Raw genomic sequence first — 12283 nt, forward strand, 5'->3', positions numbered from 1 at the left:
TGTTGTCGTCACCATCACCGTCATTTGCTGTATTCTTGATGTTATTGTTATTATTTAAATTCTTTTTCTCTTTTTCTTCCTCCTCATCCTCTTTCATTATTATGGTCTTTGTCATCTTCATCTTCTTCTATACATGTTAAGAAAATTAAAGCACAAAAGTTTTGATGCATAACACATAAATTTTGGTTTACAGCATAAATTTTAGTATACAATACAAATTTTTGAAGGACCACATATCGAAAACATTGACACTCAACTAAAAATATGCGCAGCATAACTATATAGTCAAAACATTGACTCACCTATCAAACAAAATACATTCGCAGCAAAATTTGTGTATTATGTGCAAAAATTTGTGCTATATGCAAAAATTTGTATATTATACCTATTAAATATGCACAACACATAAATTTGGTGTACAACACAAAAATCCTGATGCATAACATAAATTTTTATATAGAGCACAGAAATTTTTAGATAACTACACATATAAAATATTAATTTGCCCAACTAACAAAATACATTCACAACAAAAATTTGTGTGCTATATACAAAAATTTGTACACGATATTGATAAATTTATGTTATATACAAAATTTTATGTCGTTATACTTTAAAATTTATATGTTATATCAATAAATTTTTGTGCTCTCTAACAAAAAATTATACTACAAGAAACGTAGAAGAGGAGAAATGATCCGTATGTCTAACATATGACCGCAATTTTTTTCAGTGGGTTTGCACCAACTTGTTTACACTTAATTACAAAAGCACTTGTACATGTAGCATCACTCAAACCCCAAAAACAGAGGACTGAAATTGAGAGAGGAGTCAAAACTCAAATGACAGAAAATGCCCATTATTCTTCCCAAAAATAAATAAATAACGTATGAAAAAAGTTACCATAGTCTACTCATTTACATGATCATTCGGGAACATAGATAAGGCAAAACCAATATCCGTATCATGAAAACCTTCAATGATTATGTTGTTAGAATTTTCTAACTTTCCTTCTCTCGTTGGGCAATTTCTTCTAATATAGCCCGTTAGGTGACAATGGTAACATGTCACCAATTGAAGCTTTCGGGACTTGATCTTGTCTTACTCTTGCTTTCCGATCTTCTTTTTTGACTGCAACCTCTCATCACATACAACCTGTTTGTACACTTACCATTGTTGGATTCAAATTCTAATTTATGTTGCTCTTTTATCATCAATTCCTCTTTAACATCTTTAATTGAGATGTCAGACGTACCATAGAGTATGGTATCACGAAAATCATCATAGATCCCAACTTGTAGTCTAACATCGGATATCATTCGATCAAATTCTTCTATGTGATTTTGCATTGACTTTTCTTCCAGGTATTTGAACTTGCACATTCGTTCCTATTGATGCAATTTGTGGACAAAGTATTTGCGGAATATTTTTCTTCCAAAGCCTTCCTTAGTGAATCAAGGGTCTTCATTTCCGTAACCTCTCACAGAACATTATTTGCTAAGCATGACCTTATAGTATTCCATGCTTTGACCATTAGCTCCTCTTTCTTTTCAGGAGATAATGCAGATGATAGTTTTTCTTTACCCTCTAATGCTGTTTCTGAACCTTGTAGAACCAACAATGGTTGTACCTTCAGTTTTCATAAGCTAAAATCCTTTGACCCGTCATATTTTTCCACTTTAAATTTGGACAGCACCATCTTGGATTCTAAATCAAATAACACAGATGTCATTAATAACATTACAAACCACAAGCAAATACAAATCTTCAATATATATCACTCAATGAATTTTACTCCGACCACAATAGATACATATCACTTGAAAAATTTTGAGCTTTGCCTCTTTGATGGCGTCCTTTGGTTAGAGGTTGGCTCTATTTATACAAGTCAGTCAAGTCCGCGATTAATGGGGGCAATAATTGCACTCACCTAATTTTCATCAAATCAAATGCATTAAATATTTGTTACAAACTAAATCTTTATCACATGAGTATAAAGCTAGCTGACATTGGTGACACTTGACACACAAAATTTAAATAAAAACTGCAAGCCCCACTTTATGGACATTATGACACATTATCAATGGCCATCATTTTGGCTTTTGACACAAATTTCACTGACATGTGTCCTCTAATTAAAGATGTGCAAAGTTGATATGTATAGCATAATCATATCATCTAACCAGTATTATTTATTTCATTATTTATTTAATTTTACTTTTTAAAATTTTTTACTTTTGTTACAAAAAATAAGAGGAAAAAGTAACCAGAAAAAGAAAAAATGTAGGGAAGAAACCCAATAAGACACTTAATAGAGTAGTCCAAAAAGTCAGAAAAAGGAAACCACCAAATAAAATGGGTCAGCAGCTCAAAAGAATGAGAAACACACATTAAACAAGACAACCAAGAGATTAGGCCAAATGCACCAATATGCTATCTAGTAACTTGATTTAGCATACTGGTTCTATGCTACATACCTTGTTGGTTGGTTTCACGTCTTTATATCAACTATTAGCAAAGACAAGGAATGCCAGTTACTATAGTCAAGAATGTAATGAAAAGGATAAACAGGGTTAAAGATTAATGGTATAATTAAGCTCATGCGTGCGTTGAATTGTTAAATATATATAGTTAAGTTGATTTAGCTTAATCTCAAAAACTAATTTTAAACATATCACCAATTTTTATAAAGCTAACGAAATAACTCGAAAAATATATTTAAATTAAGAGATTCTGAGTCAACCATAAAAATTAGTTCAATTATATAAGTTGAGGAGAAAAGTTTCCAAAAACTTAAAATCATGATCAACATTAAATATCTAGGCATATGAAAAAGTTGCTAGAAAGCTAAGAAAGCACACTAAGACCATAAGTGGGAAATGACAAAGCCCAATTACACCTTCGGTCACAAAAATGAAAAATGAAAAATCAAAATTCCCAACCCGCACTACCAGCATTTGTCCTCTACTCTTTAGCCATGACCAAATAAAAGGGTATTAGTGTAAAGAAGAAATTCTGTGAACGAGGCAGTTTGATATTTGACATGCTGCAATAGTTTATCATATAGCTCAAATTAACATGGTTCATAAAAACAAAACAATCAAGCAGAAGAAGAAGACCCAAGCAGGAGACATTTAGCATAATGTTCACAAAATGAACACTTAAGCTAGTTATATATCTTTCAAGTGCTAGATATATAGATAGAGTCCTACATAACTCACTCACACTAGCTACCATATGACCAAAATATTAATGTGCATGCACCGTGATGATGGTCATAGCAAGTCATGGCCATAAAGTTTATTTTTGTACATGAAAGCCTTATGTCTCAGGTTTGTGACTATCATTTGTAAAGCTCCAGTTATGAGTAACAATTATTGTGATACAATGATACTGGAATCATGAACTATGTAGAAACCAATTGAGAATGTAGAAGACTACACATAATTTTTTGAGGAACCACACCAAAGGGTCCACATCTTAGCAATTTTACTTCTTGATTGGTTCTGATTTTTAGAGGAACCACACCGAAGGGTGAAGGGTCTAAGCTTCCTTCAATTTTCTAATAATCAACCACAAAAATATAATAACAAGAACAATTAAATTAACAGAATAATAACAAAGTAAGGATCAGTAAAAACAACTAGGGAGAACAATGAGTAATAAGTCAATAGCAACATAGCAAAGGGGTTAATAACATCTAACACAACAGCAATTAAGTGATTAACAAGTTAACAAATTGCAAAAAAAAACACAGTAACCATGGCAATTGGCAAGAACACAGCAACCAGCAAGAACAACTAGGCAATAGCAAAAAATTTAGTAAACCAGAACAACAACAATTTCACTAACTTTTTTTTTTATTTGATACATCAACACTCACCATTCACCAAAACCTAAGAACCGAAAGTGAGGGTGGGAAGACCCCAGAGCAGTTCAACATACAACATACACACAAACACAGCCAAAATCAGAGGACCAAACACAACAAAGACATCATCTCTAACACCCCCACCCTTATGCTATCAAATCTAAGCAACACAACACAACATCAGCACAAAATACATACATTTAACAAAACAACAATTCTACTACAACAATAATAACAATAATGGGGATTGTTAGTCAATGAAGATGCTTCATTTTTTTCTTTTGGTTTCTTTTCCCTTAAGTCAACACTATATCATTTTTTCTAGTTTCACTTCTAAAATAAATTTATTGATGAACATTGGCTAAAATAGAATCTTGAGATCAAATATCAAATTGGGTTATACTTTATTGCAGAATTATGTTCAATCATCACTGTTACTGACACAATGGTAAAATAATAAACTGGCAGAAGTTAAATGGCTTTTCACAACCATGTACCAACCTGCATTATTCTACAATAAAATTGATTCCAGTGATTAATTACACTACAGAAACAGAACATGCACCTTAAAACTGACCTTTGAACGTTACTAGCTGCTAAGTGCTAATGCAAAAAGTGCGATTGTTGATACTGGTAGCCAAAACCAACTGGAAATTAAAAGAACTGCACAAGGGAGGAAGGAAATTGATTATGACAATAAAGTGAAGAGAAGTCAATCACCTAAAAATCAGAAGACTAGCAAGAATGGAGGATATCCTGGTAACCACCAAGAAGACTAGCAAGCAGACAAGTGACCACACGAGAAGTCAATCACCTAAAAATCAGAACCAATCGTGAATCAGAAGCTAAAACACCAAAATTGGAACCCAAAACCCCCCAAATTTCACATAACCAATTGAAAATCGAAACATACCTTCTCTGACTCGATTAGCCATTGTAGTTCATCATCACCATCATAGCCATACATATCTTCAACAATGAAAAGAGGGAGCAAGTGAGAACAAGTGAGAAAGAGAGGATAGAGAGTGAGACAAAGAATGATGACCTGGTGAGCGCACAAGACCATGGTGAGCGGCAACGATGAGAGTAGACGAAGGTGAGGAAGAAGATGAAATGGGGTGAAAACGAAAGAGAACAAGGAAGAAGTGGCGTGAGAATGAAGGAGAACAAAGGCAGTTTGGCGTGAAAACAAAAAATTCATTAAGGTGAAACTTTTTGTTCTTGGCATGTATAATGAAGTTCATTGAACTAACTGGTTTAAATAGACATGTCCTTTGACTGAATTCAATTGCATTGTTTTGGTTGCATAATGGCAAGATTACCAGTAATCACTGCAGGAGCAAGACCCGTCCTTGAAATGATGAAACCTAGTGGTATCCCTAACAATGATTTCTCTTCCTTCTATAGCTGATATGTACTTTATTGCAGTGTGGCAATCTCCACAAACTCTCAAGTTCTTGAATACCCTGATTGGAACACCTAATGGTACCTTTAGAAGTCCAAATGCAATTGCCAATTTCTCACTGTGCCATAGAAGAAGCTGTTCTTTCAGCTCCTCTTCCACATCATGCAATGCAAACTCAAGATCCGGAATATAGCCAGCCATCTTCATTTTTTTCTCCAATTCATTTAGTTTTTTATGTATAGAAACCAATTCTGGGTGCAATCGGTCGCTTGACCGAAACTCATGCACCACACTCTTTATCTCAATCCAACTATATCCAGGTGCCTTCACTACATTATTGTCTTTCATCGATCTCCGAATCCTAGCAACATGCTCCCATCTATTTTGTGCTGCATAAATATTGGCCAATTGAACATATCCAGTTGCACTACTAGGATCAAGTGCAAGCAGATTCTTGGCAGCAAACTCAGCCAGATCTAGGTTCTTATGGATCCTACAGGCTCCCAAAAGCGTTCCAAAGATGGCAGGATGTGGCTTAAACGGCATACTTTTTATCAAGTCTGTTGCCTCAGATAACCTTCCACGTCGACCGAGAAGGTCAACCATGCAAGCATAGTGTTCTGGCCTAGCTTCAATTCCATAATCCCTTATCATAGCATCAAAATATTGGACCCCAAGATCTACAAATCCTGCATGGTTACAAGCTAAAAATACTGCTACAAAAGTAATCCAATCTGGCTTCATGCCATCATTTTTCATTGCATCAAATAACTCCAGAGCTTTTTCACCAGCTCCATGTTGTGCATAACCAGAAATCATTGCGTTCCATGATACAAGGTCTTTCCGTTGGATCTGCACAAACAATTTCGACGCGTCCTTCAGCTCCCCGCATTTGGAATACATGCTAACCAATGAAGTTCCAGCTGTGGTGTCACTACTCAATGGAGATTTACAAACTAACTGATGAACTTGTCTACCAAGTTGCAATGCTGATAGGTTACTACAACCCAACAACACACTGGTCAAGCTCACAGCATTAGGCTTGGCCCCAGTCTCTAACATTGTCTTGAAAAGCTTCAACCCATCTTCTGCCCTGCTATTATCAACATATCCAGCTATCATAGCATTCCATGTCACCAAAGTCTTCTGAGACATTTCTTGGAACAATTTCTCAGCAGACTCAACCCTGCCAAATTTCATGTACCCAGTGATCATGGCAGTCCAGGTAATCACACTCTTCACAGTTGCAGCATAAAAGCACTCCACTGCAGAATCCAAGTCTCCACAAGCCACATACCCCGACACCATCGCACTCCATGAGACCGTATTTTTCTCTGGCATTGCCAAGAACATCATGCGCGCCTCGCCCATCAATCCAATCTGAGCATAACCTGAGATCATTGTGTTCCAAGATGCCGTATCCTTCACAGGCATTACATCAAAGTAAGCACGGGCTCTGTGGATGCCAAAATTGTTCAAATAACACGCCAGCATGATATTATAAGACACACTATTCGGTTCAGGAATTTTATCAAACACTTGGCGTACAACTTCAAAATTCCCAAGATTCTTGGCATAGCCAGCAAGGATCGAGTTCCAAGTAACGGTGCTCTTCACTGTCATATTATTAAACACTTGGAGAGCAGAATCCATGTCACCCAATCGAAGGAAATTGGCGATGAGCTTGTTGGAGGCAACGACATTGTTGAACATGCTCTGGTTGAACCGTGATGGGAGCGGGGTTACTGACATGGCAGAGCCACAACCGAGGCCGGAGGAGGAGGACACGTGGCATTTACTCAGCGTTAAAACAAAGTTCCTAACAAGCCCTGAATAATACATGAATCGATGGCTTTGTCCTTAGGGGGCCTTGATTCTTAGTTGTTTCTTTGTGTTCAAGAGCTTATGCAGCTGTAGTGGCGGGAAAATAAACTGGTGTGAGTGCTTAGTTATTTGTTTGGTTATTTTTAAAGACTTCAACTAGGAGCTAACTTTCTTTTAGCCAACAGTCAATTTTTTTTTTAAATTTTAAAGAGAAAATATAAGGAACCAACTTTTAGCCAACATTAGTCACCTTTTTCTTTAGTTCTAAAATTTCTCATTCTTTTTGGAGGATTTATGATTTAGAATTTAGAGTTAAAGTTTTATGATTTAGGATCTAAAGTTTGAGTTAAACAAAATAATTTTCAAAAAAGTTGATGTTAGTTAAAAAAAATTGTTTCCCTAACATTTATCAATTTTAAATTCTAAATTTTAAACCTTAAACCAAAATCTTAAATTCTATATCCCAAATTCTAATGTTAGTTATTTTCATTCTCTATACTTTTCAGTTTAGAAATGTTTATTTCTCTATATTTCCATTCGAACCAATATTCACACCACAAAAACAACCATTCAGTCCCAAAAGTTCATTTAAACCCTTTTCATCTTGCATCCAATTCACAAAACATACACGGACCAATACCATCAAACATTCAGCCATAAGTCAAACCACATACTAAACTAATCAAAGTATCAAACACCCAAAGCATAAACATTTTCAAACTCATTCAATCACTCTAAAATCTACCACATAAATAGTAATGTAATTTTCTTTTTCTGAAAGAGAACTAAAAAGAAATACCTCTGCTACGCCGCCGGTCCTCTCTTCCATCTCCGAGGATGAATCCCTTCCGGTGATCTTTCCGGCGTCGCCATCTTGTTGCCGAGCTGCTACGTCTTCACTGACAGCAGCAACACTATCACCGCCGAGCCTCTCTTTTCCTCTCTGTTCTCTAGACCGGCGTGGCCTCTTCTTCGTCTTTTGTCTCTTCGCGATCTCTCTCCTTCGCCGGTGGGAGCTCTCTTCTTCCCCTGTAGCTTTTTCTTCTCTCTTCCCTCTGTTTTCGAAGCCACTCCCCCCTCCGTTCTGAGTTCCGACTCCCCGGGGCCCCCTGTTATTGTGTATTATTTATTTAAGAGAAAAAAAAAATCTTAAACTGCCCTCACAGTTACTTCGAAAAAGGCAACGAAGTTCTAAAGAAAAAACTTCAATATTTTTTTATATTAAGGGTATTCGTCGAAGGATATAAGTATTAAATAAAAATTATACAAATATCATTTATTATTTGTCTAACAAAACTTGTTAATAATTATAAACTAAATTAGGTACTTTTATTAAATTTTAACAAAATAAATTCATAAACCATAATAAAACATACAAAAATATAATTCATATCGTTTTATCACAACTCTTAACTTAAATTTTTGCTTGTCTGTAAGCAAGCCTAAATAAGAAATCACAGAAAAAAAAAATTTTTTCTGTGTGATCGATACTATTACGATGGGTAACCGGAGATGGTGGGCTGGACTCGTTAGGTTGGCCCAATCGTCTGAAGAAGGAAGCCTTCGAGCGGGTCTGCGCCTTGGGGGCCTCCGTCTGACTTGTGAGTATGAACGAGTGGGGGGTGGTACCTGCAAAGACACTCCGATGCCTAAGTCAGCAAGGGTGTGAGCAGGTCTAGAGAGTATTGGGACTTAGAGATACCTGAGAGGTGTCAGTGTATTTATAGTGGTGAACCAATAACCACCGTTGAAGTAGTGCCACTTTTTTAGGGTGATAACCGTCCCTTTATCTTAGGGAGGTTGAAATATGGCTCCTGAAAGTGGTTAGAGAGATTCTAGGGGCAGTTACTCATTTAAACGAGTGATTATCTGCCAGCTAACCCTCGTCCCCGACTTCTTTAGGGTAAGTCGTGATAAGGACCGACTTCGCAGGAGGAAGGTCGGTGCTAGGTGAGGCTCAACCATTCGGATTGGGCCTTTTATTTGTACTTGGGCCTTATCATTGGGCCACGGTATGAACAGTGCCCCTACTCGAGCCTAATTTCTTTTAAGATTTGGGTTCGAGTATTCTACTCGGGAATGTAGCCGACTTGGGAGGGAACCGACGTGTTTGTTTGGAACCGACGTGACTTTCGTGACTTTTGATTTTTCACAATTACGTCTAATCAAACGTCGCGTCTGTTAGAGGTTCGCGTAGGTATTAATTACCTTGGTAACGGTGCACCCATTAATGACTGCCCCGTCTTTACCATTATGCCCCTAACGTGTTTATAAATACTTTCCCTCTCTTTCATTGTTTCGTTTCTGCGATTTTTCAAATTTCCTCTTCACCTGTTCGTGCAGCATTCTTGCGTTTGAAGGCTTTCATTTCCTCCAACCTTTTTCAGATAAAGGTTAGATTTTTCTTCTTCTCCTTTTGCAACATGCTTTCGGTTTGCATGCTTTTATTTTTCGGATGGATAGGTTGATTCGTAGGTTTCTGTTTGATTCCGTACTTCCCCCTTAGACCATGTTTTTTGATTTTCTTTTCTTTTTCCTTTGTAGGTTTTACCAACCCCTTTTTTAAAAGAAAGAAAATATTTTCTGTTGAAAGTCTTGCTCAGTGGGTTGATGTTACGGTCCTGGGGGAGGAACCTTTGGTTGACACCGAATTTATCACCAACCTTCGCACTCATCACCGAATTTGTACTTTCGAGGAGGATGAGCCGAAGTATGAGTTGGTGGTCCCGGGTCCGGAAGACCGGGTTTGCTTCGGGAGGGCCACTGAGGCGGCCCCTCATTTCTTCTTTATGTATGAGAGCATGGTTACCCGTTTGGGTGTCTTTCTTCCATTTTCTGATTTTGAGATGTCGGTGTTGCGTCACTGCCGAGTTGCTCCTACTCAACTTCACCCCAATTCCTGGGGTTTTTTCAAAATCTACCAGTTTATCAGCCATGCTTTAGACTTTCTGACTTCTTTGAGAATTTTCTTTCTTCTCTTCCATATGACCAAACCCTTCAGTGGGAAAAATAATAAGTAACAATGGGTGTCTTTCCGGGCTATACAAGGTCGGAGAGTTTTCACCCTTTTTGACGAATCCTTTCATGACTTCAAAAATTATTTTTTCAAAGTTCAAGGCGTAGAGGGTCACCACCCCTTTTTCTTGGATGAGAATTCTTCCCCTCGCTTTCCCTTGTACTGGTTAGAGGCTTCCCCCTGTGAGAAATATGGTTTGGAGGATCTGGATGAGGTGGAGGCAGCCATTGTGGGGTTCCTCCGAGAAGTATGGGGGAGAGCCCCATATCTGGATACCAAAAAATTTCTCCAGGGGTCGTCGTCTTTTGTCCAGACAAAACTAGGTAGCCTTTATCTACTTTGTTTCCGACTTGTTTCTACCGACTTGAAGTTTACCGACTTGTTTTACTAATTGTTTTCTTTTACAGAGATGGCGAGGAAGAATTCCAATGAGTCTTACCAGAGAGTCCAGGAGGCCAAGGCGAGGTCTCGCGCCAGAATTGGTGGTGCCAGGGTAACTAGCTCTCCTCTTCCTCTTTCTCCCCCTTCTTCCCGAAATTTGGGGACTCCTTCTCAACCCATTGTTATTCCTGCTTCGGCTTCTTCTCAGCCGTCCCCTCCTCCCCGACCTTCTCCTGAGTCAGAGAAGAAGAAGCGCAAGGCTTTAGAGTCTGGCTCTTCTTTTGAAGGTGAGGCTAAGGTGGATGCTCCTGCATTTATCCGAAAGTTCATCTATCCCCATACCCGTATAGGTATGGATGATGTTTCTATTCGGAACCACCTCACTATTCTGGCTGAGGAGAGCATCAGGGCGGCGGGGATTTGTGCCAAGTTCCTTGATATTTTTTAGAAGACTCCTCTTAGCTCTCTGGGTTCAATCTCTAAGGTTGAAGAGTTGGAGGGAAGGCTTCTCATATATCAGGAACATGAGAAGGAGTTGAAGAAGGAGGTCGCCAAATTGAAGGAGGAGAGGGATGGCCTCCGAGAGAAGAAGAGCAAGTTACAAGCCCTATGTAACATGGAGGAGGGCTTGAGAAAGAAGGTGCAGGAGAGTTATCAGAGTTTATTTGAGGACCTTGTGGCTGTAAGGAGGGATTTGTTGAACTCTCGGACTGCCTATGCCGAGTTGGAGGACTCTATTGCTGAGGGGCGGAGGAGGCCTGGAGGATTTTTAAGGAGCAGGTCGGAGTCCTTGCTCCCGACCTGGATCTCTCTCCTTTGGATCCTGACAAGGTCGTTATTGATGGTGCCATAGTTTATCCCCCTGCTCCCGAGGTCATCACCGAGTCAGATTTGAAGACTCGGGGGCAGAGAATCATTGAGTCCCCTCCTCATCAAAAGGATGTTCCGAGTTCCTCCCGACCTCTCGGCGCCTCTTCTCCGACTCCTATGGACACTTCTCTCCCTGGTCCTGATGGCGCTCCGACTTCTCTTCCCGACTCTGGTGGTGATGCTCTTTAAAAATTTGTTGGCTATATGGGGGCCCGGCCTGTGGGTCCCCCCTTTTTTAAACTCTTTATATTTGTGGTGGTGGTATGTTGACATTTGCCTTGGCCTTTTATGGCCGTAAACAAAAATATTTATAATTGCCCTTTTTTGGATAAGGGTTTTATTTAAAAATACCATTTTTGGTATAAGGGTTTCAGCTACCTTTTTGTGTGCATGCTTTCTGATTTTGATTTTTTGAAGTCCCTTTAATCTTTTCTGAAAACCTTTTGCTTGTCCGTCCTTCTAAGCCTTTTCGCTTTAAGGACCTTAGGACATTCTTTAAGCTTTTTCCTAGGTTTTTCGATCTCTTTCTTGTTATTCCTTATACTCAACTTTGTTTTATTGAGTTCTATGACTTAGGTTATTTTTGCGATGCGTTTTCTTTTCTACTCGGTTTTTCATTTCGACTTATGAGTCGGAATGTCTCCGAGTTTCTCACGATCAACTTTTATAACCTCTTTACACCGACTTGTACCTCGTCATTTTATCCTGACGACCATCTAGGTCGGTTCATGGGATTTTCACATTTTGTCGAGCTTAAGTCGGCGCGTTTCGTAGGAAGAAAAATAAACGAGAAGGAATTTATAAGAGATATTGTAAAAGATCTTTATTAATTTGGGAAGGTACTTTACTGCTACTAAGGGTTTTTAATAATCTTTTCCCCCTTAGCCTCTACTATGATGTCTCATTAAAAACCCTT

The 12283-nt window shown here is 38.3% G+C and overlaps 1 protein-coding gene across 7 annotated transcripts; it reads right to left on the reverse strand.

The window, feature by feature from the left end:
• Window positions 702–8261, reverse strand: LOC107617810 (pentatricopeptide repeat-containing protein At4g16835, mitochondrial). Of its 7 annotated transcripts, none has more exons than XM_021110286.1 (6): window positions 7900–8261; window positions 4917–7187; window positions 4785–4840; window positions 4449–4534; window positions 3466–3562; window positions 2739–3046 (listed from the first exon to the last, which is right to left on the reverse strand). In XM_021110286.1, the coding sequence occupies exon 2, from the start codon at window positions 7116–7118 to the stop codon at window positions 5190–5192; it is 1929 nt and encodes a 642-aa protein (XP_020965945.1). In that variant the 5' UTR covers window positions 7119–7187; window positions 7900–8261; the 3' UTR covers window positions 2739–3046; window positions 3466–3562; window positions 4449–4534; window positions 4785–4840; window positions 4917–5189. The 7 variants fall into 7 exon arrangements, with proteins under 7 accessions (XP_020965946.1, XP_020965943.1, XP_020965945.1 ...); XM_021110283.1 differs by lacking the exon at window positions 4449–4534 and adding an exon at window positions 4592–4685 and having other exon boundaries at window positions 2739–2969; XM_021110282.1 differs by lacking the exon at window positions 4449–4534 and adding an exon at window positions 4592–4685.

This window comes from Arachis ipaensis, chromosome B09 (assembly GCF_000816755.2).
Source record: "Arachis ipaensis cultivar K30076 chromosome B09, Araip1.1, whole genome shotgun sequence".
NCBI classification, from domain to species: Eukaryota; Viridiplantae; Streptophyta; class Magnoliopsida; order Fabales; family Fabaceae; genus Arachis; species Arachis ipaensis.

Excerpts from the sequence above, each read along its gene's own strand:
- LOC107617810 (XM_021110287.1), bottom strand. The coding sequence starts at position 7,118 with ATGTATTATTCAGGGCTTGTTAGGAACTTTGTTTTAACGCTGAGTAAA.